This window comes from Heliangelus exortis, chromosome 12 (assembly GCF_036169615.1).
Source record: "Heliangelus exortis chromosome 12, bHelExo1.hap1, whole genome shotgun sequence".
NCBI classification, from domain to species: Eukaryota; Metazoa; Chordata; class Aves; order Apodiformes; family Trochilidae; genus Heliangelus; species Heliangelus exortis.
The window spans coordinates 9,369,856-9,396,645 of NC_092433.1; the positions used below are offsets into that span (position 1 = coordinate 9,369,856).

The 26,790-nt window shown below is 51.3% G+C and overlaps 1 protein-coding gene across 4 annotated transcripts; it reads left to right on the forward strand.

Annotated features, from left to right (window-relative positions):
• Positions 1 to 41: 41 nt before the first annotated feature.
• ABHD6 (abhydrolase domain containing 6, acylglycerol lipase) lies at positions 42 to 21,683 on the forward strand. 4 transcript variants are annotated; one of them, XM_071755926.1, is made up of 10 exons: positions 42 to 232; positions 10,201 to 10,270; positions 11,956 to 12,099; positions 15,445 to 15,601; positions 16,017 to 16,130; positions 16,357 to 16,489; positions 17,734 to 17,891; positions 18,731 to 18,785; positions 19,190 to 19,290; positions 19,789 to 21,683. In XM_071755926.1, exons 3-10 carry the CDS (start codon positions 11,981 to 11,983, stop codon positions 19,963 to 19,965), a joined length of 1,014 nt encoding a protein of 337 aa, XP_071612027.1. In that variant the 5' UTR covers positions 42 to 232; positions 10,201 to 10,270; positions 11,956 to 11,980; the 3' UTR covers positions 19,966 to 21,683. The 4 variants fall into 4 exon arrangements, with proteins under 4 accessions (XP_071612027.1, XP_071612024.1, XP_071612025.1 ...); XM_071755923.1 differs by lacking the exon at positions 42 to 232 and adding an exon at positions 6,485 to 6,577; XM_071755924.1 differs by lacking the exon at positions 42 to 232 and adding an exon at positions 9,743 to 10,052.
• The last annotated feature ends 5,107 nt before the right edge of the window (positions 21,684 to 26,790 follow it).

A 26,790-nucleotide genomic window follows, 5' to 3' on the forward strand; every position in this document is an offset into this window, starting at 1 on the left:
CATGGAGGTTTTGATCATATCTGTGTTTATTTTTCCCTTAGTGGGGAAGTCATGCCCTGAGAAATTGACAAACCATCCAGAGCTTGAGGCCACGTGCTTTTACCTGCTTCTGCCTTGGCCCAGAGCTGTGATGTGCCCTGCTGTGCCATGGCTGCTGCAGGACATCCATGTTCATTTGCCCACAATTAACAGGGCCCAGGGGCTCAGCTCCCGTGGTGCAGCCTTGGGGAAGGTATGTAGTGCCCTGGTGCTTGCTAATGAACACAGCTGCTTGCTAATGAACACAGCTACTCGGGGAGCAGGCATGTGACCCTCTGAAATAACAGGGTTTGTATGGTGCTGTCTCTCTGCTGGGTCTCTAACGAGCCAGCCTTGGGCAGGACCGGCTCTGGAGGGAGCTAATAAAGGGGGAGGGAAAGTGACAGCTTCAGGGGTTGTAAATTTCCTGCCTGACCTTGCTAAAATCACAGCATGAACCAAGAGCTTGTGATGGCAGCTGCAGCCTCAGGCTCAGAGTCATCCAAACCTGGAGCTCCCGCCAGAACCAGGCTTGCTTTGGTTACTCTGGCATCAAAAAGCAAATGTTTGTGTGGTGCCTGTGAGGGCTTTAACCCTGAACCATGTGGACCCACCTTCATTGGTGCCATTTGTCCCCAGCATTGCTCACTTATCAATCTCCCCTTTCCCCTCCATCCCAGGTGTTATCAGTGGGGCAACCTGCAGGGGTGACATGGGGAGCTCAGGCTTCTTTCTGTACCCCTTTATCTCTCTGTTCACTGCACTTTCTCTGCATGTTCTTTTTGCTCCTTATCAGACCATAAAATCCACTTAACATGGGTGTCAGATCAGGGCTGTCCTGGTCTTGCACAAGAGCGAGGCTGCTAGTGAAACCAACCTGGGGTGGGTTTTTGCCCCTACTCAGAGTCATGGTGAGTGAGAGACATGTCCTCCAGATGAGCAGCACCTGCAGGAACCTCCCTAATAAAGCCCCTTCTCAGCCTCTTCCTCCTCCTGGGGAGATGAGGTGGGTAATAAGGCTGCAGGCAATGCCAAAGCCAGTTCCAGCAAGAGTTTGGAGCAGTAACTGCTGCCAGGCCCTGTCTCCTCCTCCTGAGCAACCTCCAGACAGCTCTGCTGACAGCCTGGGCAGTGATTCAGCCTTCTGTCATCTTCTCACTCTCAGGGAGGTACTGGGAGATGGATGGGATGGGGTGGAATGTGTCCCAGTGTTGAAGGTGTCCTCATGTTGAATGCTTGCTGGGGGACAGTAGGGTCTCCAAAGTCTGGTAGCCATGAGGGGGTTCCTCCTCTCCCTTTGGGCACAGCTCCTTTGTTTCAGGCACCTCACAAGGCACACTCAGATTTGTTTTTGCTGGCAGAGGTTGACTGAGAGGATCTCTGATGTTTCCTGTGCCTGTCTGGAATGGTTGCAGGGGGAGACTGTGGGTGAGCCCACATCCCCTCTGCCCTGGCTTCTTCTGTGCTGGAAGGGCGGCCTGACTCAGGGGGGTTCCATGGGAGGAGCACCCATGGGACAGGAGGTCATCCTGTGGCTTTACTTGGTGCCTGCAAATAACTCTGAGGCTTTATTTCTCTTTCTGTGGGCAAAGTGGTGTCTGCATGTTGGTGGGGGGTTTAGCACTGTTGGGAACACCAGTACTACTCTGCACCTTCTTCAAAGGGTGCTGAGGCTTGTCCAGCCTGCCTGAGCCCTGTCCCATGTCCCTGCTGTCCCCTCCAGCACCCCTGTAAACCTGTCCCTACAAAAAGGGGAGCATGTGGCTCTGAGGAAACACTGGCAGTGAGGGCAGAGGGTGGTGCAGGGACCAGCAGCTCCAGGCTACTGCTAACCAGATGCCACCACAGTTCTTTTCCTGACCAGGGGTTCACATGGTCCCCTTCCCCTGTACTGGGTTTTGGGGTGTCGTGTGTGTTCTAATTTTCATTATTTTTACCCAAATTGCAACTCTTGTCAACATCTGCTGCGGCAAGGTGAGGTCTGTGGTAGAAGCAGGAAAAAACATCCCCAAACTCACCAACGTCACCGTAAAAGTAGGTTCTTTGGGGCAAATGGAATGACCTTTGAGCTCTCAGTAACCTTATCACAACCATCGGGAAGAGTACTTTATCTCAGCCTCCTGGAATTCCAAGTTAATAAGTACCAAAGCACTCAGGCCATTTTGTGTTGGTAAAGTTCGCCATAGGGCTGCAGACCAAATATGGTCATTTGGGAAGTGGCTTTGGTGCCAAATTGGTGGCAATAAGTGTCCTGGCCTGACTCTCTGGAAACTCAGGATACTTGAGGGTAAAAATATGCGGTGAGCAAGAGAAAGGGTATGTTTTGAATCAATAGGGTCTTCTTTGATACCTAATCTTTATTTATTTTTCTGGAAACAACATGTTCTACTCATGTAGAATAAATTACTGCCAGGGTATAATCCCTTTGATGGTACAGGACTCTGATAGGGTTTTATTTTTCAACTTAATGCGTTACTATTGTTCAAGTAGTGGTTTAAAGTGTGAAAGCCTGCCAGCTAGAGCAGTTCAAGGAAAAATGCCTCATCATGTTTTCTTTTTCTTGAACGAGGCCACATAGCTGAGAGGTAGGAGAGCAGCAGATAAGCTGAAATGAAGGCTTTGACGCATGATGATTAGACAAGACTTTGAAGTTACCTCTCTAGAAAGATATTGCAGCCACCAAATAGTGAGGGGGTTGCAACCATAACTACAACCTTTATTGTTAAGCTGTTAAAGATGTAATTAAAATGTGTATAATATGTGAATTAACTTTGAGGAGGGGTAAGCAAGTATTATTTAAAGTTGTTAACAGACAAGTAGGTCTTGCTTTTTAACATTTTAAAAGTCAGGAGCGTTTGTTGTTGTGTTTGTGCCAGGTTGTGCAATGAGGCCACTGAAGAATGATGGGCAGTTGCCCTGAGTGGTGCCCTGAGGCTCTATTTACCCCTGTGCTGACGGAGAGCTGTTCTTTGCAAACCTGGGTGAGCTGAGATTTTATCCGTGCCCTGGGAGGTGAATTTTAGCAGCCTTATGTCATAGTTGCCCCCCAGTCTGGGCATGGCGAGGTGTTCCTCAACAGCAGGTCCCGTGGGTGGGCTCGTGTGCCTGTGCTGGGTCCCTGGAGCACCCCTGTCCCAGTGCTATCCCCTGCCCATGGTCAGGGATGGCTCACACCATCGTCCTACAGGGATGCCACTGCCTGAGTGGAAATAGAGTCACCCTGGGAAGATGATTCACTTTGACAAAGCAAAGTGATGAGATGTCATTTGTTGTGGTTGCAAACAATTCCACCGTGCCCCCTGGGGATTTATCAAAATAACAGAGAAGCCTTTCATCTGGTGGAGCAACACTGCTCCCCGGCTTGGTGAGGTACAAGCTTCAGTTCTCCACAGCTACCTTGGCCTGAATCCAACCTTCCACCTTCCTATGGAAAACAAACCGGGTTGTGTGAAAATCTTGCTGCCTTGCTTCTGGGGACTTAATTCTGATTAATTCTATTCATTGGTGTTTTTTTCCTATAACTACTCTAATTTAGAAAGACATTTGGCTTCTAACTGGATTGTATGTCACCCTTTGCCTGCTCTCAGCCCCAAAGCTGTGCTCTGTGCCAGTGGGAAGCCCACTCCTGATGCTGGTATAAGGATGAGAAATTTTTGGCTGGGGCCCAGGGTAGCTGGCACTGGACTATGAAATGCTGGCAGCCTTGGGGGGAGGCTTGGTACTCCCCAGCTGCTACAGCTGTGTTATGAGTTGTGTCTGTGGGCTGAGAGAAGAAACAAAACAGGCAGGGCAGGGCAGTGCAGGCACTGGCCTTTGATTTGAGCTTGCCACGCTGTAGCCACCCAAAAATGGCTTTGGAGGCTCCTCAAGGAGGATCCCAAGGGCTTCACCTCAAGTTCATCTGCCCTGTGGGGACAAGGAGTCCAGCCATGCCCTGTGCTCCCCCTCGTCATCCCATGCCACTCAGTGTCTCCTCCACTGTATTGGGTCAGAGGAGCAGCCTTGGCACCTGCCCACAAAGTCATCGTGGTCTTGACATCCACCTTGCCAGGGCTGTGACCTCTTGAAGCCATGGCTTCATCTTGGTGGTGACTGACCCTGGAAAGCCCTGAAAATCCTTCCTTTCCCCATGGACACCACAGGAGACACTCAGTGACTCTTTCCCATGGCTGCACACTGAGATTGCGAGAATGGGTTCCCCAATTAGCTCATGCCATGTTTCGACACAAAACCACTGCAGGCCTCTGCTTCAGCTTCTCTATTTTAAGAGCCATCATTTGCTATGAGTATTTCCAGGGGCATTCCCACCAAGTGGCCTAGAATAACCACCCAGTGGGTAATCCATCCCCCATGTGAGTCAGTGCTGCCCTGCACGTGTCCTGCAGGCACCTGGGGCTGCGCACAAGAAAGTTGAACAAACAAATATGACAGCAAACGACATCTGAAGGCTTGTGAAATACCTCTCATGTCCACTTAGGTCACCTTAGTGGAAGCTCATTATTGCTTAGCCTAGCTTGACTGGGAAGCTCTTCAAACAAAACCTTTAAAAAGCTCATGAAGCAGTGCCTCACCTCCACTGGGTCACCTAAAACCTTGATTTCAGTTATAAATCTCTTCTGACAGCTCTTGGTATCAAAAGCTTTTGATTATTGCAGTAAACTCTGACCTGGAAAGCCCTATAGGCCAGTTCTTCTCTCAGCTCTCCCAGCCTGCTAGTCCTTTACCAAAGCATAGACGTGGTAAGGATTTGACCCAATTTCCTTGCATTTACTTAGCACCTGATCTCATTTCCATTTTAATTAAGTTTTCTCATATTTTGGGGCATATCTTAAAGGTGCATGACAAGCTAATATGTGACCCAGGGGAATGAAAGCAAATTTCCTTATAGCAAAAGGATTTGGGTGGCAGTTTCAAGAAAAATCAGAGCAGATTTTAAATTTGGGTTGAAATGTAGCTCTTGAGAGCAAATACTGTCATTGGGAAGAGAGGGCAGATTACAGGCTTGTAACCTCAATGGCAAGCTTAAAAATCCTATTTCAGGTTAAAAGTATTGGTGGGATCCTCTGGTTTCAACCTTTGCGCCCTTTCCACAGGAAATGTGGCAGAGCTCAGTGCTCCCTCATCACAGACCCAGTGTAGGAGCTGGGAAAGGGACAGACATTCCCCACCCCTGAGCTTGCTTCCAAGTCTTGTGCAAGGGGGCTCTGTGGTCTCTGTGGGGTGCAGTGCTGTGTTCCCCTTTGTACCTCCACGGCAGTTGTATAACATCCCCTTTACAACCCTGTTCTAACCACTCTTGTACCTCCTTGTTGGTACCCTGTTGCAGTAATATCACATTCCCTCTTTTATCCCTGTTGCATTCCCATGGCAACCCCATTGTACAACTTGTGTAGCCTCCTTGCATCCTCCTTGTATCCCTGCTGTGTTTTCTTTGCATACACCCTTACAGTCCTGTTGTATCCCTGCTGCAGATGCATTGCATTCCTCTTGCACCATTGTTGTATCCCCCTTATATGCGTGTTGCAGCCTCACTGCAGCCCTCTCTCACCTTGCTGTATCCCCTTCACATTTCCTTCGCACCCTTGCTCTATCCCTGTCATATCTCTATTGAAGCCTCCTTGCATGCCCACTGCCCCATTATGTCTCACAATTATAGCCCTGTTACAACCCCCTTGCACCCTTACTGCAGCCCTATTGCATCCTTCCCTTGCACCCCAGCTGAAGTTCCATCACATCTCTCTGTTGCAGCCCCATTGCAGTCCCCTTTCATTCCTATTGTACCACCCCTTGTGCTCCTACAGAAGCCCCCATATGTCCCCCCCTGCATTCTTTCTGCAGTTCACTGCATCTCCCCTTGCACCTCCATTGATGTCTCTCCACTGTAGCTGCCTTGCACCCCACTGCAACCCCCCCTCCTGCCCCTTCTGTACCCCCTTGGTACCCTCATTGAAGCTCCATTACATCCCTCCTTTGCACCCCCACTACATGCCACTCATACCCCCACTGCAGCCCTATTGCATCCCCCATTGCAGCCTTCTTTCCACCCCTGTTGTACACCCACAGAAGCCCCATTATGCACCCCCACTCCCCACCCCCTCACGCCTATTTCATGCACCTCTGCAGAAATTCCATCACCTCCCTCTTGCAGCTCCACTGCATCCCCCCCCTCCACCACTCTTGTACTCTCACGGAAGACCCATTATGTTCCACCTCACACTTCTGTAATACCCCACTCGGAATCCCTATTGCACCCCCTTCCACCCCTCTAATACCCCCTTCTTGCACCCATCCCCATTATATGCCCCCTTGCATCCCTGCTGCAGCTCATTGCCCCCCTCACTTGCACCTCATTTCACCCCCTCTTGCAACCCAGTTGCATCCCCTCTGCATTCTGCCTTCCTCTCCTGCCCCGCACCGCCGCGCTGCATCCCCGCCTCGCCGCTGCGCTGCGCCCCCGCGGAACCGCCCAAGTACCGGAGCGGAGGGAGGGCGCAAACGGAGCCGCCGCGTTCACCGCTTCGCACTGCCATTGCGGCCCGGCCCGGCAAGGATCGGCACGGTGAGAGGCGGGGGGGGGGGGAGAAAGGGAGGATGCGGGGCTGATAGTAACAATACAAGCACTGGAGGGGACCGGAGTGGGGTCCCCCGGTCCCAGTCCTGGCGTTGCTGAGAGTGGTCAGGAGACCAGGAGCCGAGCCTAAAGGCAATAAAAAAATTATAATAATATGTTATTAAAATGTAGTTAATTTGCCTTAAAATCCCAGCCTCCCCTGATAATAATCAGAAAAGGGGGCACACAGGGGAGGAGGGTGGCGTTGTATCTTGGCTTCTGCTATTTGGTGGATGCCATCATTTTGCTAGAGGAAGATGCTTTGGGGGAGGGGGAGGGGGTGATGTGCTGGGAAATGGGACCTGGAGGTGACCCCCCGTGTCGCTACTTCATCCCTCCCCACCTCTTTCCTATCCCCACTCTGGAGAGGGCTGAGCCCAGGCATGCTCGTGACACCAGATGTGCCGTGAATCCTCTGCTGCGTGCGTGTGCGGCAGGATGGGGATGGCGACGGGGTCCGGAAGGAGGATGGGCACGTTTTGAATTTCTAAACCAAAGGCTGGCTGGTGGCACAGCCCGCTCCGGTTGGGATTTCCCCCCCCCCGCTCCCCCCTTCTTCCCAGGTTGGCTGGCAGTGACTCTGACAGCTCGTCCCCCTCTGTATTCCCAGACCAGGGTGCAGCAGTGGGGCTGGGGGCCAGCCCAGATTCTCCAGCTCATGTTTAAGAGATGTGTTGCACAGATGCAAATGGGTCAGAGATGCAGGTTTGCAGGTTTTGTGAAACAGCGCTGGAGAAATACTGATCTCGTTTCTGCCATCTATAAATAAATGAAGGTGAAAGGGCACGTTTCCTACTCCCAGCTCTCTGAAGGCTGGATTAAGGTTGAGAGCTGGCTGGCTGACAGAGATCTTTCAAATATTAATAGATCTTAAATTGTAATTTCACCAGTATCTAAAAGTTCACCTTCAAAATACAGCTCTGAGGAATCATAGCATCAGTTGTGACATTTTTTATGGTCAGTATTATTTTTTTGGCTGTTGAGGATGCCAAGGGTGCTGCAATTTACAAGTGAAATGGCTTCCTTGCATGTTTTGGGTTTTATTTCTTACATGGTTAGTGGTCAGGGTTTCTGGGCACCCCATCTCAGCCCCTGAGGCCTGTCAAAGCTCCCTGTTTCTGCAGTGGGGTCTTAAAACTTGGCAATGTTTCTTCTTCAGTTCTTATTAAAAAAAAAAAATTAAATTATGTTTGATTGTGCTGCTTAGCTTTCAGCTATCCAGAATTTCAAAATCTCTTGTTGGTCAGCCATGGGCTGCTCTGGGCCCAGTGAGCAGTAATGCTGAGCACAGGACAGCAGCCCTGGTTTTACAGCCCAGCCCTGATGAGCACAGCCTGGCACAACCTTTGTGCTTGAATTTTGCCACATCTGGTTTGTGAGCTCATGTGTGATTCCTGTGTTATGAAAACCCTTCCTTGGCCCTGCACAGGGCTGCCCAGCACTTCAGCTGCCACTGTCCCCTTCACAGCCCAGCTCCTTCACCTTGTGAAGGCTTTTGTGATGCAGCCCTCCCGATGTGCCCCCCCCAGGGACCCCTTTCCAGCTCTTGGACTATCAGGGAAGTCTGCCCTGCAAGACATGGAGATCCTGGTGGAGAAACTCCTGTCTCCCTGGGTAAAAATCCCAGCTGCTTCCACATTTCTGGGATTCAATTTTTTTATTTTTTTTTTTCTGAGCTGAATGCAGTTTTTTGATCCCACACACTGGGGTGTGGTGCTGCTGCTGCATCTTATGTAGGGCTTGGAAAAAAAATAAGTATGTACACCTGGGTTGCAGTGCTGGGTCTTCTCCAGCCTCTCTAGTGTGACTCAATGAACTTGGAAGAGAAAAAATACTGATGAGGACCTTGGTCATGGTAATTTATTGTCCCATTGGCTGGTGGCCCTGGGGACTGTCATCAACATGCTCTCCTCTGTAGCAACATGCAGCCCCCTCCTGCAGGTTAGGCACCTGCTTGAATTTGGTGCATGGGAGGAAATAGGAGACCAGTGGAGATGTGGAGACACTCCCTGGCATCTGTCCTTGGTCAGTGTGTCCCGTTACCTGGGGTGGCTTGTATTGGGGGAGGTCCCTCTCAAGCAGGATGCAGGGGCTGTGGTGCTTAGTGCCTGTGGAACCAGTGCTCCTAGTTTAGCATCCTGTCCTCGTGGTGTGGCATCCTGTGCCTGTGATCACACATCATTTATCACATTTGACTAATTGATATTTGCAAGTTAATTTATGAAGTACTTGGAGATCCTTCCAAGAAGGCGGTAATAATGCTTGGGGATATTTGCTGTGACTCTTGGTCTTGTGCCACCTTGGAGTGATGGATAAGTTGTGGTCTGAAGACTTAGAGCTCTTACCATGGGGCTCGCTTTTATTTTTCAGTCCACCATGTCTGTCTAGTTGGTAGTGAAGGGCAGTGCTTGTGTCTGGGGTGATGCTGCCCAGTCCTCTCTCTGCTGCTGGTGCACCTCCCTGGTGCAGCAGGGAGGGTGATCATTTCCCGGGACAAAGGACAATCACAGGGGGCTGGCACAGTGGGTGGTCCCATGTGGCTTGGGAGAGCCAGTGTCCCCACCGTGCTGCTGGGTGCAGGGATGGCTTTACAGGGCTGGGAGTGCCAGTGACCGGGCTGATGGCGGCTGCCCCTGACTGTGGAGCTGGGCAACCCTGCTGGTGTTTCCTGCTTCCACTGGGGTAACCATGGAAATTGTTGGTGATGCTCTGCCCACGCAGACGGAGGCGTGGCCGTGCTGTGGGGCTCCCTGAGCACCCTTCCCCTCAGGCACCCATGGCCGGCGGGGGGCCCCATGGCTGGGTGAGTGTGGTTGTATTGGGGGCCGGGGCTCACGGTGGCTGCCATGACCCTGCCGGAACGCTCCGGGATCATGGACCCCATGGGGTGCCCCTGGGCCAGCAGCCATAGCAGGGATGATCTCGGGGGGATTTTCTGGTTTGAAGCAGCCCCCAGTGCTGGTGTGCGGGGTGGCTGTGGCGTTCCCGCCGAGCCTCCAGCATGAATTTCCATGGCCAAAAGCTGGCGGCGAGTTCGGGCCGGTGTTTTCCTCCCTCCCTGGTAATTTCCTGCGGCTGCGCTGTGCTTCAGCCCGACTCAACTCAGGGAAGGCTCAGGGAGCCGGGGGCGGGGGGGCATGTGGGGGAGGTGGCACTGATAGCGCCTGGAAAATGACATTTAAGACGAAGAGGAAGGGGATGGGAAGCAGCTTAGCTGGCTTTGTTCTAATAGCTGTAATCACCCGAGGCGCAACCATGAGCCCCGTTTCGCTGGGTGCTGCTCAGCCCTGCCGGCCTCGCCTCTCAACACCGCCCCGGCTTTCGCTTCCTCTCCCATGGCAGCTTGCACTTTGTTCCTGCTTGGAACAAGTGCCCTCGTTTGGCTTTATTGTAAAAGGACGACATTTACATAAAGAGGGGAAAGGTTGGTCAGAAGGTGAAGATGAGGCGTCTTGAAGGGAAACTGGTGGCTTAAATACCTCAACCTCGCTATCTCGCCTGGCTACCGAGTCTGAAACGCAGGAGCTCGATTGTAACCTTTTTTTTTTTTTTTTTCTTTTTTTTTCTGACAGTGTTTTCAGTCTCTGCCACTACGCACAGCGAGCAGGACCTGGGCTGAGAGGAGGAGGGGATCACTGCAAAGTAAGCTGAGCTTTTTTAAGACTTTCTCGTTCTTGTTTCGCTTTCCATGAGAAACAGAGGTGGTGACCCCGCGCTGGGGAACACAGGAAGGCCCCGTGCATTTCCCGTGCTTTCTCCTAGCTGCAGCCTTTTGTTATCGTTGCCGACGGGGATGAGGGAAATTTTATTTCTTTAATTTCTCGCCTGTTTTAGTGACATAGCAAAAGGCAGCAAGTACTCTTGGGTGGGCTTCGTGTAGCTCTGCTCTCACCTACAAGGTTTGTCTGTTGCACAGTGTTCATCTATGAACAAGCTGTATAGAGATCAAAGATCTTTCTACGAAGTGTTAATTAAACGAATAACGGCGTGTTGTTGAGGCTTGAAGGAGGAAATGAGGTGTAGCTGTGTTAAGGAGGCACCTGGTAGAAATATTTACAGTATTCCTCAATTTTTAGTTGTTCCTATTTAGCTTGGGGAAAGAGCAAGCCCGGCTGTTACTTCAGAGGTTCTGCAAACCATTTTTCTTGGTTGTGTGTAACGTGGGGGTTTGATGTGATCCGGTGTGACGGCAGCGGAGGGGGAGAGGATGTGACTGCGGGGATTCTGTTCCTGCTTCATGGCATAACAGTAACATACCACATACTGCCGCGAGTCTTACAGGAAGCAGAAATAAATCTGCCAGTCCTGGCACGGAGAAATGTGGTGGTGGTGACGGGGCGGGAAAGGCTGGGGGGAGAGCAGGTATTGAAGATGTTTCGTTTTATAAATGTGTGGCTAGCACCGAGGAAAGGGCAAGGCGTAAGTTGGTTAGCAGGGGGAATTAGAAGAGATGTGTGTGTGACAGGGTTTAATCTCTTAACGAGAAAAATATATCCCAGCTGCCTGCGGTGGGAAGAGTTCAGGGATGAGCGTGGCATTGCGTGAGAGCTCACCCTTGCACCCTGCATCATCCACCTGCTGCCCCTCAGATTTGTCTGAAGGATGCTCAGGAACTGGGATAGGGATCTGTGGTCAAGAGCAGGTGAAAAATTCCCATGAGGCAGGAGTAATGACGTGGGGGCGGGGATGAATATGTCTCAGATAAGGGCTGGTCTCCAAAGAGCACCCTGCCAGGTTATTTCCTTCAGTTCCCGAGCCCATTAATAGGCTCTGCTCCCTTGATTAGTTGGTGCCTGTGTGGAGCAGCAATGAGAGCCAGGCTCAAGCCATCAATTCTAGGTCAGTGGTTGTGTGCTGGGGATTTGGGATTGGGCAGGGGGAGGGGAACTGAAGCTAGATGCCTGCCTCCGAAAAGCTATGTGCATCCTGTGTTAAGGCAGCCCTGCCTGCATCCATCAGGGGGTAAAGGCTGCCTGCACCCATTGGAATGGGGCTGTGCTTCCTCCATCTGCAAAATTCCCCAGGGACCACCTCGCACCCTGTTGCCCAGGACATGGTCTCGTGGTCTGTGCTGGTTAAGGAGACTCAGTGTCCATTTGATATGTACTCTTCTGAGATGGCAACATTACAATAATTAGACCCATGTAGGAATCAGGAGAAATAAGCAAATTTGAAAACTGAAAGGGACTTTGCTGTTCTTCTGGATGGTATCATTTGCCTCTTGCAGAGTCGCTTTCCCCTCTCCTGGGCAGCAGAGATCTCATTTAGTGTTGCCTTGATCGTTGATTTTGGTGTTTAACCCCTGATCCTTCCCTAAATGTGGGCAGGTGAGGCTGGGCAGTGAAGAGAAGGATGGACCCAGATGTGCTGAACATGTTTGTCATCGCCGGTGGCACCCTGGCCATCCCCATCCTCGCCTTTGTGGCCTCCTTCCTCCTCTGGCCCTCGGCACTTATCCGCATCTACTACTGGTGAGTTCATTATCCCAGCTGCTCTCATTGTAGTGCAGGGATGGAATTGCTGCTGATCCCACTCAGGTCCCTGTGCCCTGGTACACATGCAGGTGCACACAGAGCCCACAGGCAGCAATACAAGGTGGGTAGAGCAGGGTGTTCCTGCCTGTGATGGTGGCAAGAGCAGGTAAGGTGGGATTTTCCTTGAGTATACCAGCTGGGTAGAGCTTTGAGCATCTCTGGAAGAGAAAAAAAGCATTTTCTCATTGCTTTTTTGCTTCTGGGGCTGATTGTCAGAGTAGCTTCAGCTGTGCTGTTCAGTGTCTCTGAATGTCTTTGGGTTGTTTCCCCTACAGCTAGGACTGTAGCTGGGAAAAGCATCGCTGCTGCTGCCCGTCCCCCTGCTTGGCAGGCCTGGCAGGCTGGTGATCTCCTGCCTCCACAGTGGGTGGCCATCAGCGTGGGTGTCCTCAGCTCTGCCCCACTCCCCTGGCTCACAGCCTGCTCAGCAGCAGGGACTGCTCTCTGGTTAGCAGTTACAGATGAGGCTTTTCTCACTGTCCCACTCTCTCCTGGGCTGGAGCATCAGAGCAGATGGAGAGATGCTTTTCCTTACCCCATTGTAGCTCATCCTCACTGATAGTGGGAGGCAGGCACTACACCCTTCAGTCCTCTTCCATCCCTGGAAATCAGTGATAAGCACGTTATCAGCTTTCCAGCCTGGGTTTGTTGCAGGGAAAGCTGGGAAAATGGTCCCTTCCACAGCAGCAGCAGGCAGGGCATGGCTCAGGCTGCCTGCCCAAGCTGCTGTGGCAGATGGTGGCTCCTGTGGTTCTGCTCACGGGGTGTTTCCAAATCAAAGTGGCCTCCTGTGAGAGGAGGACGTTACTCCACCCCAGCACTCAGAGGCAGCAGCTTGATGAAGGCTGTTTGCAGCAGCACGTTTATTAGAAACCTTTTAGTCACAGCATCTGGGGGCTGAGAGAGGAGGGAGGATGGGATGAAATCCTGGCAGTTGGATCAGCACAGGGGACAATTTCTTCCCATTGTGCGTCATGTATGGATCAAACATGGCTCTGCAAAGGAGAGAAGGTGGTGTGACAGCCTACTGTCCTGGGGACGTCAGGGTTGCTACCTGGGGACAGGTCCAGACCATTCTAGGTTTGTCTGTCAAAGGTTATTCTTTTTCCTTTGGACATACAAGTGGCTGATGGAAACCAGGGAGGACTTTGAGGGGCTCAGGTTCAGAGCAGAATCACCAGAGAAATGCTGTCGCACTAGAGCAAAACAAGCATGGTGGGACTAAAGCCTCCTGAGAGCCACGGGCAAGGGTGGCAGGACAGGACAAAGCAGGCACAGATTGATACCAGGAGCTTTGAGGAGCCGAGCTGAGAGGGAGGTAGAGAAGACCCTGCTGCCTGTGTCTGGCAGAGGGAGGGAGCATGTGAGCCAGGAGCAGCAGGGCTCTTATCTTTTGAAGTATTAAGTGACCCCATCTCTTGTCTCCTGTTTCTAGCAGCACTGGCATCTTGCAAGAGTAACTGTGGTGCTCTGTGTTTCATGGGCACTGCTTAGGGACAGAGAGACAGAAGAGTGTACTCTTCCTTTCCTGTTTACTTCTGAGTAGTTTATTTTTGGGATGAAAGCATTGTGTTTCCCTGTAGGCAGAGGGGGCAGGATAGGGGGCAGGCAGCACACCATTCTGGACACTGCTTTCAGCCCTGAGTTGCTTCATCTTCACGGCACTGATCCTGGGAGGTCCAGGAGGTCTTCAGAGATGCTGATTCCTTCTCCCACCACTCTCTGCCCCTCTTATCTTCCTCCTCACTGCTGTTCTGCATGTCCTCAGATGGCATCACCAAGGGTCACACTGGGCTCTGTTGCCATTGTCCCTGCTCCCTCCCCTGACACTAATGCCGGGTGTGACGTTCAGAGCTGCCCTGCTGACCCTGGCCCTGCAGTGGGCCACCCTGCCTGCTCTGCTGCCAGGGGTTAATCAGTTTAGCTGCTGCCATTAAGCTCGTTAACACTTTGCGAGGGATCAGTTCAGCTTTGCACAGATTATTTTGCCTTCTGCTGAATTGATCCATCAGGATCAGTCGCTAAAAATGTTATCATCTTGCCCATCAGTAGTTTACACCGGTGCCTTTGAGGCAAGGACTCTTAAGACACTTATTCAGGGAGAAATTCGCCTCTCCTTGTAGGACCAGCACAGAGCTGAGATGCTGCTTAAGTCCCACTAGCTCCTTCCAAAAAGGGATTATGCTAAAAGAGGATTGCACTATGCATAAGCTTTGAGTGGGCAGAGAGCTGGGACAGCCCAGGAGTGTTGGTGACCTTGCTTTTGTGTCTCAAATTCTGATATTGCGTATAGAAGTATCTATCAGTGTCTCGGCCACCAGCAGCAGCTTGGTAGTTGTCCTGACCAGAGTTACATCTGAGCATAGGGGAAATGCAGAAAAACTAGGCCTGCTCCTCCATCTGGAGCTGCACGTACACATCATGTGTCCAAAGTGTCACTGATAATCTCTGCCCAGGTCCCCTCTGGCCGGCAGTTTTGCTGCATCCTCTTTGAGCCAGCTGCAGGCGTGCACTGGTAGGAGCTGTCTGCCTTCTGAGAACAGCCCAGGTATCCCTGGGATTAACCTGGTATCTTCTGGGGTGTTTTGACCCTGTGTAAGGATGGTCCCCTTCAGTCCTTTGCCTGTGTATAAATACGTTTTTAAACATTATCTAGTTGGTACACATATGTGAACTGGTTTCTGGGTGCTTCTGTGACGCTGTGGTGCTTCTGGGTGACAGGGTTGTTTTGGCTGGGATTTGATGAGCTTGTCTGTGGAGTGATGTTCTCCCACTGCTGCAGGACTGTGCCCAAAAGAACCATGTGGCAGATTCACCTTTCCCACCTGGAACAAGCATTTCCCATCATCCACGCATCCTGCATGCTGCTGTGTGCGCTGCCTCTCTCTTGAGCGTCCCTCCTCATACCAACCTTTTGGCATTTTCAGCTTTAGGATTGTGATTTTGGCCCATTTTCGTTGTCAAATTAGTTATTTGGGGTCTTTTTTTTTAAGTTTTTAACAAACAATATGTCTCCACAAGCCATCTGCAGTGCAGCCATGAGTATCCAGCTGCCAGTGCTACACCTGTAAGGGATCACTTGTAAGCTCCGGGTCCAGTCCAGGGACCAGATGCTCAGAATTAGTCCCAGTTAGTCACACAACAGCACTACTGTGAGCCCAACCAACTGTGATTAGCAAACCAGCAAATCTCTGGCTGAGTTTGGACTTGTCACCTGGCTTATACTGCTGCTGGGCCCTGATCTTGCATCACTCACTGGTGTTGTGCTCTTTTTTCTTCCAGGTACTGGCGCCGAGCCTTGGGTATGCAGGTTAGATACGCAAACTACGATGACTACCAGTTTTGTTATTCATATAGAGGGAGACCTGGATATCGGCCATCCATCCTGATGTTACATGGGTTCTCAGCCCACAAAGACATGTGGCTGTCCATAGTCAAGGTGGGTCTCCATTTCTATCATGTTGCGACCTAGTGAGAGTTGATGGTCCTGAGTGTGGGGGGTGGTGCGGGGACCCGATGGTTGCATTCATGGGATGTGATGACCACTGTAATGTGTTTGAAACACCATCCTTAGCTCTGTGCTCATTGCTTGTTGGATCTCTTTCATCCCTATGACATGCAGAGCTGCAGGGGAAGGGCAGTATGTACCTGCCTCCTCCATGGGAAGCAAGTCTTGGCTGTGGTTTCTCACGATGTCATCTTTGGTGCGTGAGCTGACTTATTCTGGTGCACGAGTAACCAGGGGCTGCTAGAAGGAGAGCAAACCTTTGCTCCCACCTGTGGTCATCAGTTTCCATCCCAGGGCTTCCCAGTAGTTCCTCTGTGCCATAGCTGCCCCTGGTTTGTTTCTGCAGTTCCTGCCGAAGAATCTGCACTTGGTGTGTGTTGACATGCCCGGGCACGAGGGCACGACCCGCTCCGACTTGGACGATTACTCCATTACTGGGCAAGCAAAGAGAATACACGAGGTAAAGCCCCAGCATTGTATTGCCCTCTGCAGAGGGAGGCAGGGGTGTGAGGTTGTGTGGGGCATGAAGGATGCCAAGCCCTGTGAGCTCTGCCTGCTATGGCCCCACTCCCTCCCTGCCTGAGAGGCAGCCAAAGCCACAAACTTCAGGCTTTTGAATTTAATTTCTCTAATGACCCCATGCTGTTGCTTCCTCTCCCCTAACAACACTTCTTCTCCTCTGCCAGTTTGTGGAGTGCATCAGGCTGAACAGAAGGCCCTTTCATCTGGTTGGCACTTCAATGGGGGGAAATGTTGCTGGTGTCTATGCTGCTCAGTACCCAGAAGACATTTGCAGCCTGACCCTCATCTGTCCTGCAGGTGAGCAATGCAGGAGGGGGGCAAGATGAGGAAGGGATAAGCAGGAGTCAGTGCAGAAGAGCAGTGCTGGAGACAGAACAGGCCTTTAGTGCAAAGCATTTTGAAATAATCTGTATGTATGGTCTGAAAACATGGGTGGGCACGGGAGAAAATCACAACCTTGTCCTGACAGCTCTTCTCCTAGGCTTTGGTTAAAGCTGGGACTAGGGCAAATGGGACCAGTCCTGCTCTGGAGAAAAATGTCTTTTCCCTTTGGCTGGTAGGCATTTTACATGGCGTGCCTGCAGCCTTTCAGTTCTGAGGGGGGAACCCAGGCAGCAATAGGAAAAGCCTCCCCAGTCTGCCCTCTTGAGAGCCCTGGTTTGCTGATGGACTTGGGCTTTGTGAGCTGGAGACCTTTGTCCTCTCATGTTTGGGTGCTCTAAGTAGGAAGGGGGCTTCAGGGCTGGGTGCAGGTCAGCAGGTTGTTCCTGTGCCCACACAGCACCCCTCCATCCCTGTCCCCTCCATCCCCACTGTCCCCTCCATCCCCACTTTCCCCTTGTCTGGAGGCTCAGGGGAGCAGGGGCATGACATCCTGCAGGCAGGGAGCTCCTCTGCTGGGGTGGGTTTTGCTACATCCCTGTTGTTATCACAGCTCCTTCCCCCTTCCACACAAGGAAGGCAGCTCCCAGATAAGAAATAAGTATGGAAACAAAGTGAAGGTTTCCTAGCTACCAGGATCTGAGGGCGGCAAGGTTCCTGCTCCTCTCTGGGAGATGCGGGCTGAGTGGCCAGGTGGTTCTTGATGTAAAACCTCATAGGTAGGAGCTGGCAGGGCTGCAGAGAGGCTCAGGCTTATGCTACTCTGGCATTTTCCCTGCAGTGGTGCATGCAGATGTGGTTTCTAAATTTTTCTGTGCAACCCTGTGCTGTGGCAGGCTGGGCATGGGCATCAGTATTTGCATCCACATTAGAGTAAGTGCTACAGTTTTTGCCAAAGTGTTTGTGCACGTCCACAGGGAATGCACCTCATGTTGTGTCAGCCCATGACTCAGTGATGCCAAGCCCTGGAGCAGGAGGGAGTTTGGGCTGTCTCTGGGTGCATATTAAGATTGCTAATTGTACAGATTTTTTTTCCTGAGTGAGCAGGCAGGAGGCCAGAGGCAGAGATGAGGGAGGTCTGTACAGTGATGCTGTGTCACTGGGTCTGTTGAAGGTCTCAGATGGGTTTTAATTTGTGCTGCCTTTCTTATTTGAACCAGGCCTACCAAGTACCACTGACAGCAAGTTCATTAAGCAACTTCGGGAGATGCAAGAGTCCAAATGCATCGACAGGATCCCATTAATTCCCTCGACACCTGAGGAGATGTCAGATATGCTGAAACTCTGCTCCTATGTTCGCTTCAAGGTGCCACAGCAGGTGAGGACCGTAGGCTGGCTGTGGTGGCCAGGAGAGGGGATCCTGGAGGTGGGGAGTGGCTTTTCTTCTTTCCAAACACCTGCATGGTGGCAGCTGAGGTGATGCCAGGAGCAGAGCTGGCTTTGCCATTCCCCTGTCATGCAGGCAGGACACCCCAGTCTTCCTCCCAGCACCTTCCTGGCAGTTTCCCTTCAGACTCATTTTTCCCAGGTCCTTCTGGCAGCACACTTGATGAAATTCATCTTCCCATGAGGTCTTTGGCAGCAGGCTGGGATGTTGAAGGGTTTTTTAATAAATATGGCTGGCAGGAAGCATTAAATAACTGACACAGATGTTGCCCAGCCTGGAGGGTGATTGTTTTGCTGCTTTTTGAGCAAAAGTGATGGAAATGTTAATCACCTCATTGTCAGGCAAGAGGAACTTGGTGAGGGGATGGCCATTAAACTGATTTTCCTTAGGAAGTCTGCGATGGGTAGATTAGAGAATAAGAAAAAAAAAAAAGTTAATGGCAAGACCTTGTTTTGGTTTTTGGCAAAAGAATAAAAGACAGCAGAAAAGGACAGTCATGGCTGAGGAGGTCTGCTGGCCATGGATAGCTAGCCTGGGGGAGAAATGCAGGTTTGCATAATAAAAGACAAAAATACTTGTTGCTGAAATACATATTACTTAAGCACTGAAGCATGGTTGTTACAGCCAGATGTCCTTGGCAATAAGATTATGCCAGGGCCAGGCTGTGTGGGCCACTGTGGGGTGTGCTGTGCTCATGGCTGCTCTGGGGTGTGCTCAGCCTGGAACTGGACACACTTTCCCCCAGCAGCTTTCCTCTGCTCTCCCTGCAGATCCTCCAGGGCCTGGTTGATGTGCGCATCCCTCACAATGACTTTTATCGGAAATGTAAGTGCACAGCAGCAGCCCCTCTCACCAAGCTTCCCACCCAGACCCCCAGGGAGTAGGGACAGAATGTCACTGGCCCTCTGTCCCTTGCTGCCATCTGTCCCCTGCGTGTCCTTAACAGATTTGAGGACCCATGCACCTTGGTTGTTGGTAGCAACCCACAGGCAACATGGTTGTTCATCATTAATTAGCTCTAATATCTATGAGGAGAGGGAAGATCTCTCTGCAGAGGGGCTCTTTGGAAAGGGCAGCACTTGGGCTTTGTGAGGACAGCCTGGTGGGGATCTCTCCATCAACCCTGTATGGGTTTCCCAGCAAGGGGATGCAAGCAGGACTGGCCCTCAGGGACCTGTGCAAGAAGTGAAGCAAATAGGACTGACACTTGTCTGTGTTGCCCCCAATAGTGTTCTTAGAAATCGTGGATGAAAAGTCCAGGCACTCTCTTTATGAGAACATGAGCAAGATCAAAGTGCCAACGCAGGTCATCTGGGGAAAGCAGGACCAGGTATGTGGCCCCATGGCACTGTGTCTCCATCTCTGTCTCTGTCCACTCGTGGGGGCATGGTGTGGGCTGTGGGGTCAACCCTCCTGCTGCTCTGTGTGGAGCTGGCACGTGTGTCCCCGTCCCTGGTGAGTTTGCATGCGAGGCTTTGGCAGGGTGGTGGAAAGTGGAGGGAGGAGAGGGCAGAGCTGGGACCAGGGGGGGTGAGGGGCAGGGGGGGTCAGATACCAGCACTGCAGCAGGTGTGGGCTGGGAAGAGGAATGAAGTGCCAGCAAAGCGAGTTGTTCTGGCAACTGGGGAGATGTGCTGCTGGTGGGCAGGAGGTGAGGCAAAGGCATAGAGCTCTGTAGGTTATGGAGGCAGGAGGGGGAAGGAGCCAAGCTGCAAGCATGCAATGGGCTCTTTAAAGATGTAAAGGTGCAAGCATTTTCTTGCAGTGACCCCTTTGCAATGAGCTGGCTCTACCCTCAGGAATGACTGTTTCTTCCCCTGCCATCCAGGTCCTTGATGTTTCTGGTGCCAGTGTTTTAGCAAGCAATATCCCAGACTGCCACGTGTACATCCTGGAAAACTGCGGGCACTCGGTGGTGGTGGAGCGGCCCCGCAAGACAGCCAACCTCATCCTGGAGTTCCTGGCACTGCTGCACAGCATGGACAACAACAAGAAGCAGGCATGAGCGTGGCGGGGAGCCAAGTGCCCATGCCAGGCCTTTTAAATTGTAAAGTACTGCAGCTTTGATAAGTTCTCAGGGATCTTGTACGAATCGGGGTGAATGTGCCAAAGTCCCTGAGGAAGGCAGAATCACTGATACCTAAAACTATAGCACCACTGGCACAGCGAACTAGGGGTCATTGAGCAACCTCCGTAGATACAGGAACGGAAGCAGAGTCTCTCCCTTTTCTACTTAGACATAAAGTAGAAACAATCTGAAATCACCCAGCGCTAGCCATGCCGTGTGCTGAAGCTCCTTACGCAGCCGCCCATCCCACCCGAGTTACTGGCACGTAGTTGTTAATGACTTTTACCTAAACTATGTAAGAAGTGTAGGAAGGAGGAAACGTCCTGGACAGAGACTTACACTATTTCTACTACTTAGAGTCCGTCGCGTTGCATGCTGCTGTGCTGTAAGAGAACCCCAGTGCTCCAGGCGTCTGCTTGAGTGCTCTTTGTATAACTCCTTAACTTGTGATTTATGCAGAAAACAACAGAAAACTTCATGCGTGGAAGTCCAATGACTCGATGTGCAAAAATGTTTACACTCTGAGTGGGTTTTTTCAAATCCTCACACAGCTCCTGTGTATGTGTAATGCCTTAATGTTGCCCAGGGTACGGCGTCTGTGCACAGCCTGCCTTGCCCGGGGGATGGTTCCCCCCGAGGGTGAACACAGCGAGTGAAAACTTGGGGTCCAGACAGCAGAAAGCTGGAAACCTCCCAGGGCAATGCAGTCCCCGAGCCCGAGTCAGCAATAAGGGTGTGAGTCAGCAAACTCGGGTGAACTCATCTCAGCTCTCCTATCGCATTGCTCTGCCAAACACCTGGATGTAAATAATGACTTTCTTAATGAATTCCATGAATTCTGCGAATGCTGACTTCACCGAAACCAGGGGTGAGGGGTGGGAGAGGGCTGTCTGTGGCACTGGCGGGGGGGCTGCGGGCTCCTGGGCTGGTTGGGTGGCCAGGAGTGGGACACTTGCCTATCAGGCACTGGGTGGTGATGTGGGAAGGTACGGTGTGCTTCTGTGTCCTCTCGGTGATTAAAACTCCTGACTGTGTGAAATTAGAGACAGAAATGGGCAAGGCAGACAAGATATACTTTGCAGCCTGCAAGTTGATGTATGGGGGATGGGCCCTACTCCCTCCCCCCCTCGAGGTGTGGTCCCTCACCATGTGTCCCAGGGAGAGAGGGTTGGTCCTGGTCTGGGGCAGGACCAGGGGCTGCTGGAGGGCAAGGTGGTGTCATCTCAAAGGCAAAGCAGCAGATGACTGGCCATCACCCCTAGGTCATCCCCAGACCTCCTCAGGGGTTGACACCAGGTGCTGTGGGAACCCCCTACAGATGGGGTATGCATGCTGTTGGTGCTGACTGCCATCTTCTCCATGTCTTTCCAAGGTGTATCCCAATTTGTAATTATATCTGAAACTACTGGTCTTCTTCTCCACTCTTTTTAAGGGAAGAAACATGGTTCTTTTAGAAAATTAGAAATCTGCTGTTGATTGCTTGGTTATTGTTTCTACTACAGGAGTTGATTAAAAAAAAATAAATTAATTGCTGATAGTTTTATGTGGTAAAAGCCAGAAAAAGTTGATGGGTATCTCTATGGTTTCTCATACACCACAGATTGCTGTATGCAAAGAATTTATATGGCTATTAAAATCTAGTGATTTAAGGAGTCTGCCATGCAATGATTATTGTTTTCCTTTGAGGAAGAAGGGCCTGTGGTCTGGGACGCTGCACGGCACAAGGGGGCTTGCTCTTCCTCTTCTTTCCTTCTCACATTTCTCAGAGGTGCAGGTTTTGCCTTGAGGAATATTTGATAATGTCAAGAGAGATGGTGAATACCAGAAAGGTTCCAGTCTCATCTCTTCAAAGACAATATGAATTTTGGTTTTTTCTTTTCATTAAGGCAAGATGACCCTTAAACACTCAAGCAGCAAAATAAAACCTTAAGGGGCAGGGGTGTTGGGTTTTAAGCACCAAGATTCCTCTTAAAATCTTGGGAGGTTCTTAAATTGCTATTTCAGCTCTAAGTACACATCTCCCTGAATTCACACAGAGTGCTAGGAATACTGTTTCACCAGTCTCCAAGAAAAGTATTTGTGTCTCCTTTCCCTGGGAGAATATTGAGTCCCAGGACCTGCTTTGTTTGACAGAGAGGGATGGGGACAGAGAGGACAGAGGGGGGACAGAGGGGACAGAGAGGGGGGGGATGTTTGACAGACAGGGAGGGATGGGGAACATCCTCCTGGAACCTCATCCTCTGCCCCAGTCCTGCCATGGCACCCCAGCCCTGCTGTTACAGTAAAGCACAGGTTAAGGTGAGGGTAGCTGCAGGAAATCTACTAATTACTGCCGTGCAGGGGGGTGGGAGTGAGCTTGAGGTATCTGCATCGTGTGTTGCAGCCACCTATTGCTGCCCAGGTGTGTCTGGGTGGGAGTCTGGGTGCTGCCTGGCAGCTGCCTCCAGCTGCAGACATGGGAGCTGCTGCTCGGTGGGGCTGTGCCCATGCCCAGGCTGACCTCAGGGCAGCAGCTGGGCTCCTGAGAAGAGACAGGGGGGAAGACAGGTTCCTGCACCTGGGAACTTGCATAAAAGCACACCTGGTCACAATTCCCACTAACCCTCATTTCCTGCTGGGAGACAGAAAAGCCTCCTGCTATGGAGCACCAGCTCCCTTCATGAGCTCTGGCCACCCTCCAGGTAAGGCTGCGTTCTTGGGCTGCATGTGGGGCTTTGGAAGGGACAGAGGCTCCTGCTTCTCCTGGTAGATTTGGCTGTCCTGTGGGCAGAGCTGGAGGAACTACAAGAAACTATGGGATCCCAGTCATGGCGAGCCTGGGCACTAGGATCCTCTGCACAGGCTGGACACCCTGCTGTGGTGGGAGGGAGGAATTTACCTTTTCTTTTGTTGCCTGGTGTTTAAGTGATGCTTTCTTGTAACTATGTGAATAAAGCAGGTCTGTGCTGGGGCTGGTGGCAAAGCTGATGGAGGAAGAGGTTCATATAAAAGCTAAGTAAAGAGCTTGCTGTTGATTGTTACGGGTCTTGCTGAGGCTGATTCATTGTACCCTGAAAAGAGGTTGTAAAGCACTGTAGGACTAGCTCACTGGTGAGCTTACTGATGCCTCTGAGCAAGCTGTTTGCTGCTGAGCATCCAGGTTTGTAGTGATGCCTGTTACCCGTTTCTGGGGGTGTCAGTGGAGCGGGACAGAGCTGGTGGCAGCTCCTCCTGGCCATTCGGTATCTTCCCAGCTGCTACTGAAGGGGAAAACGCAGTGCCCACAAAACACGGGCACCCAAGGAAACCTGTGCTGTGCCCTGCTCCATGCTGCTCCAGGCAGGTGTTTGCCTGCAGTGGAGAAGCATCTTTCTCCCTTTTTTCCAGCAAAGGAGAATAACAGCATCTGCTGCCGAGATCCCCTGACAGGTGGAGCCATGCTCGGGGTGCCCTGCACCGCAGTTTGGGTGCTGCCGTGGGTGTCCCCCACCCCGGAAGCGCCCTACCCAGCTGAACCTTCCCCTGACTCAACGTGTTTCACAATCCTCTAGGACACAAACCGTGTTTTTCCCACTGGAGCCTGGGTGGGAGATCCCTGGGGCATGGTCCCTCTTGCCCACTGTGGGAGTGGGCACAGCACATCAACCCCAACCCCCCCATGTGTCTGCACTCCAGAGGCACTTTCCCTGATACAATTGTGACTGCCCCATGATGACTCCCCCAGTTGAGATTTATGGCGAATGAAAGGAAAACACATAGGACCTGGTGAGGGTTGTTTGGCTTGGTTGTTTTCCCTTCTGGGAGGCCCTTTACCGAACACTCGCCTCTTATGGGCGGCTTGGGATCGTTCATTGAAGATTTGCTGGGCCACTAGCACTGGTGGCTTTTCCTGCCATTCCCTGCCCGACAGCGCTGCCTGCCTGCTGCCTCCCACCCGCAGCTGGAGACGTGGCGAGGGAGCCTTGATTTTCTCCTCCTAGAGGAAAAGCTTGTCTTCAGCGTCTCAACAGGATCACTGTTTTATTGTGCGGGTTTTTTTGGGTTTTGTTTGGTTTTTTAAAATTAATTTGTTTGATGGTTGTTTTGTTGTTAATGCCCAGTGAATAGCTGTGAACAGGATGCTCTGACAAAGGCTCTGGCTGTTGCCTGAAGCCAGGTGGGCAGCAGAGATGGTGGCATCATGCTGCTTCCTGAACCCTATTTTTCCCCAGAAGCCTCCTTTTCACTTCAGAGAGCAAGACCCAGGCACAACCCTGCTGTGCTTCTCTGTTAATTTTTTTTTTGTTAGGTTGCATTCCAGGAAAAGCTGGACAGTAGGATTGGGTGAGCTGGAAGGTTTGGGGTATAACAGTACAGGGATTTCTGCTTCCCCCCAGGGTTGATTCCTCTTGACAGAGACTCTGGATCACCTCAGTGTGGGTGATCTTCATTCTTTGGATAGATAACAAAGTCCTTGCAAGGCACCAGCAAATACATCTTCAGGGGAGACTTCATTCAAGTTTGTCTTGGCCTCTGCCTTTGCTACCCAAACACTGGGGAAGCCCAGGTGAGCTCAGGCCCCATGTCAGAGTCTGTGCCACTCCACAGACATTTTATGGGACAGTAGCAATGTAGGGCTGATAGAAACCTTGAGACATGACCCAGGCCATCCCATGGACATCTCATCGCAGCTCCAGGGGAGCTGCTAGGCCCATAGGGTATCCTAATGAATAGCCCGAATCTCTGATGAAATTTAAGCTTATTACTTCTTCAGTCCCCATCAGATGCTGGGAGTGTCTTCATAACTCCCTGCAGTGCACGCTCTTCTATGTCTGCAAACTTGCTGCCTTCAGAATAAAATCCTTCAAGCTCTGACACCTGCTCTTCCTGTACCTGGAGGGATAATGCAGGCAGCTGAGCACAAACAGGGCTCAGAAAACAGCAGGTGTCTTGCTTCATCATTGTGTTAAGAGTAAACATCCCAGTCAGCTTAATTTTAAAATAAATATTAACAACAACAGACCACCTCCCTGAATGACATTGCTAAGTTAGTGAGGTACCTTTTTCCTTCAATCTTTCCCGCCTCTGCACATTGGTTATTTGTACTTAAGAGCAGAATCCTGTGTTGCTTTTCCCAGGATTACATACTCTTTTCTTCTCCCCAGCTCATATATTTGCCAAGATCCTCTGTACCCTACCTCAGCTCTCCAGCACGCCCTCCAGGGACAGGCTCAGCTGTGTGTTCATTAAGCACGCTGTCCTCCAGCTCAATTAGTGAGCTACTGATGGAGCTGTGGAAAAACAGTGTGTCTCCTTTCACCTCCACAGGGAATTGCCAGTAATGAGTGGGAATAGTTTTGCCTATTATTTGCCTAACAGGTTGAGTTAATCTTGAGTTTCCTTATTTTTTTCCAGTGGTAATGACACATTCTTGCTTTACAAAAACCCTACTGAAGAAATACTGTCCTTACTGCTTTCTCTTTGCTGTGGGGGCCTGTTTCCTATTGCAAAAGAAAATTGATTTGAAGTAACGTGACTAATTCTTTTCTACTGACCTGCTGGTTTCCAGCTGGTTTGCATCCCCATTCTGAAGCTGTTCTGGGACACCATGGGGGCCACCTCCAGAACTGGTGACTGGAACAGCCACCTGCCTTAGGGGAAATAAACCTCGGTGCTTTCTGGGAGGTTGGGAAATATTTGGAGTCCTGGCTTTGACCCAGTAGGCAGAAGAGCGGTCACTGGCCTGCTTGGGGAACCAGGTGAAAGTTGTCCTCTGGAGGACAAGTGGGGCTGCTTGGGTCCACGGGTGTTGAGGATGGGGACCCAAAGAGCTAAAAGCCACTTTCAAAGCCACACAAATCTCCACTTTCAATGCCACAGGTTCCCAGCACTTGTAGTGAGGTGTCACCAGGTGGCAGCAAGTGACCAGCATGGGGAGATGCTGCAGCACCCTGGGAACAGCAGAGGGGAACTCCATCCTGCACCCAGCACAGCCCAGCACCCCACTGGGGTCCTGCTCCTGGTCTTTGGCTGATAACCAAGTAGAGTCTGGCTGCTTTCTCAACCAGAGCTCCCAAAAACTATGTCAGCTGTCCAGGGGCACAGCTCAGCATTCCTGTCTCGTGCTTGAAGCTTGGTGCTCTCGGGGTCAAATTCTCTTTTTCCATAAGATGTCCAGGCTTCGAAGTCTAAGGGCAAGTCACCCCTGAAAGGAGTTAAATCATTAACTTGTTTTGCAAGAGCTTTGCTTTGGCCTGCAAGCAAACCCCTCCATGCTTCTGGGGATGCTGTCACCAGCTCATGAAGGCTGTTTGGGAGCTTTGGCTCAGAGGGGATCATGTGCAGGATACAAAAAGAGAAAATTAGGGAGTGCTGGGCCAGAACACTGCTGAGAGCAGGGGCAGTGCATGCACCCCGTTTTCTGCAGGAGGTGGTGGCAGGGCATGAGGAATCCATGTGTCTCTGGAGAACCAATGTCAAGCCTCCCATCTCACACAGCTCAGGAGACCCTTCATCATACCCTTCTCCACATCTCTCTCCAGCACCTACTCCTTTGCCATCATTTCTCACTCCCCATGGCTGGGGAGGGAGGAGGCTCCTGCAAATCACCTCTGCAGTGCTTGAGAGGGGTGATTCACTTGTGGGAGATGCACCTGGCCACAGGCTACCTTGAAATATCTGCCTCACTGCTGACTTTGGGTTTAGCTGTGTTTGAAGTGGGAGAAGCAGCACTGGCATGGAGCACATGGGATCAACAGCCTCTTCCGATTGTGCAACCACCACACAGCCCACATAGGGAATTTT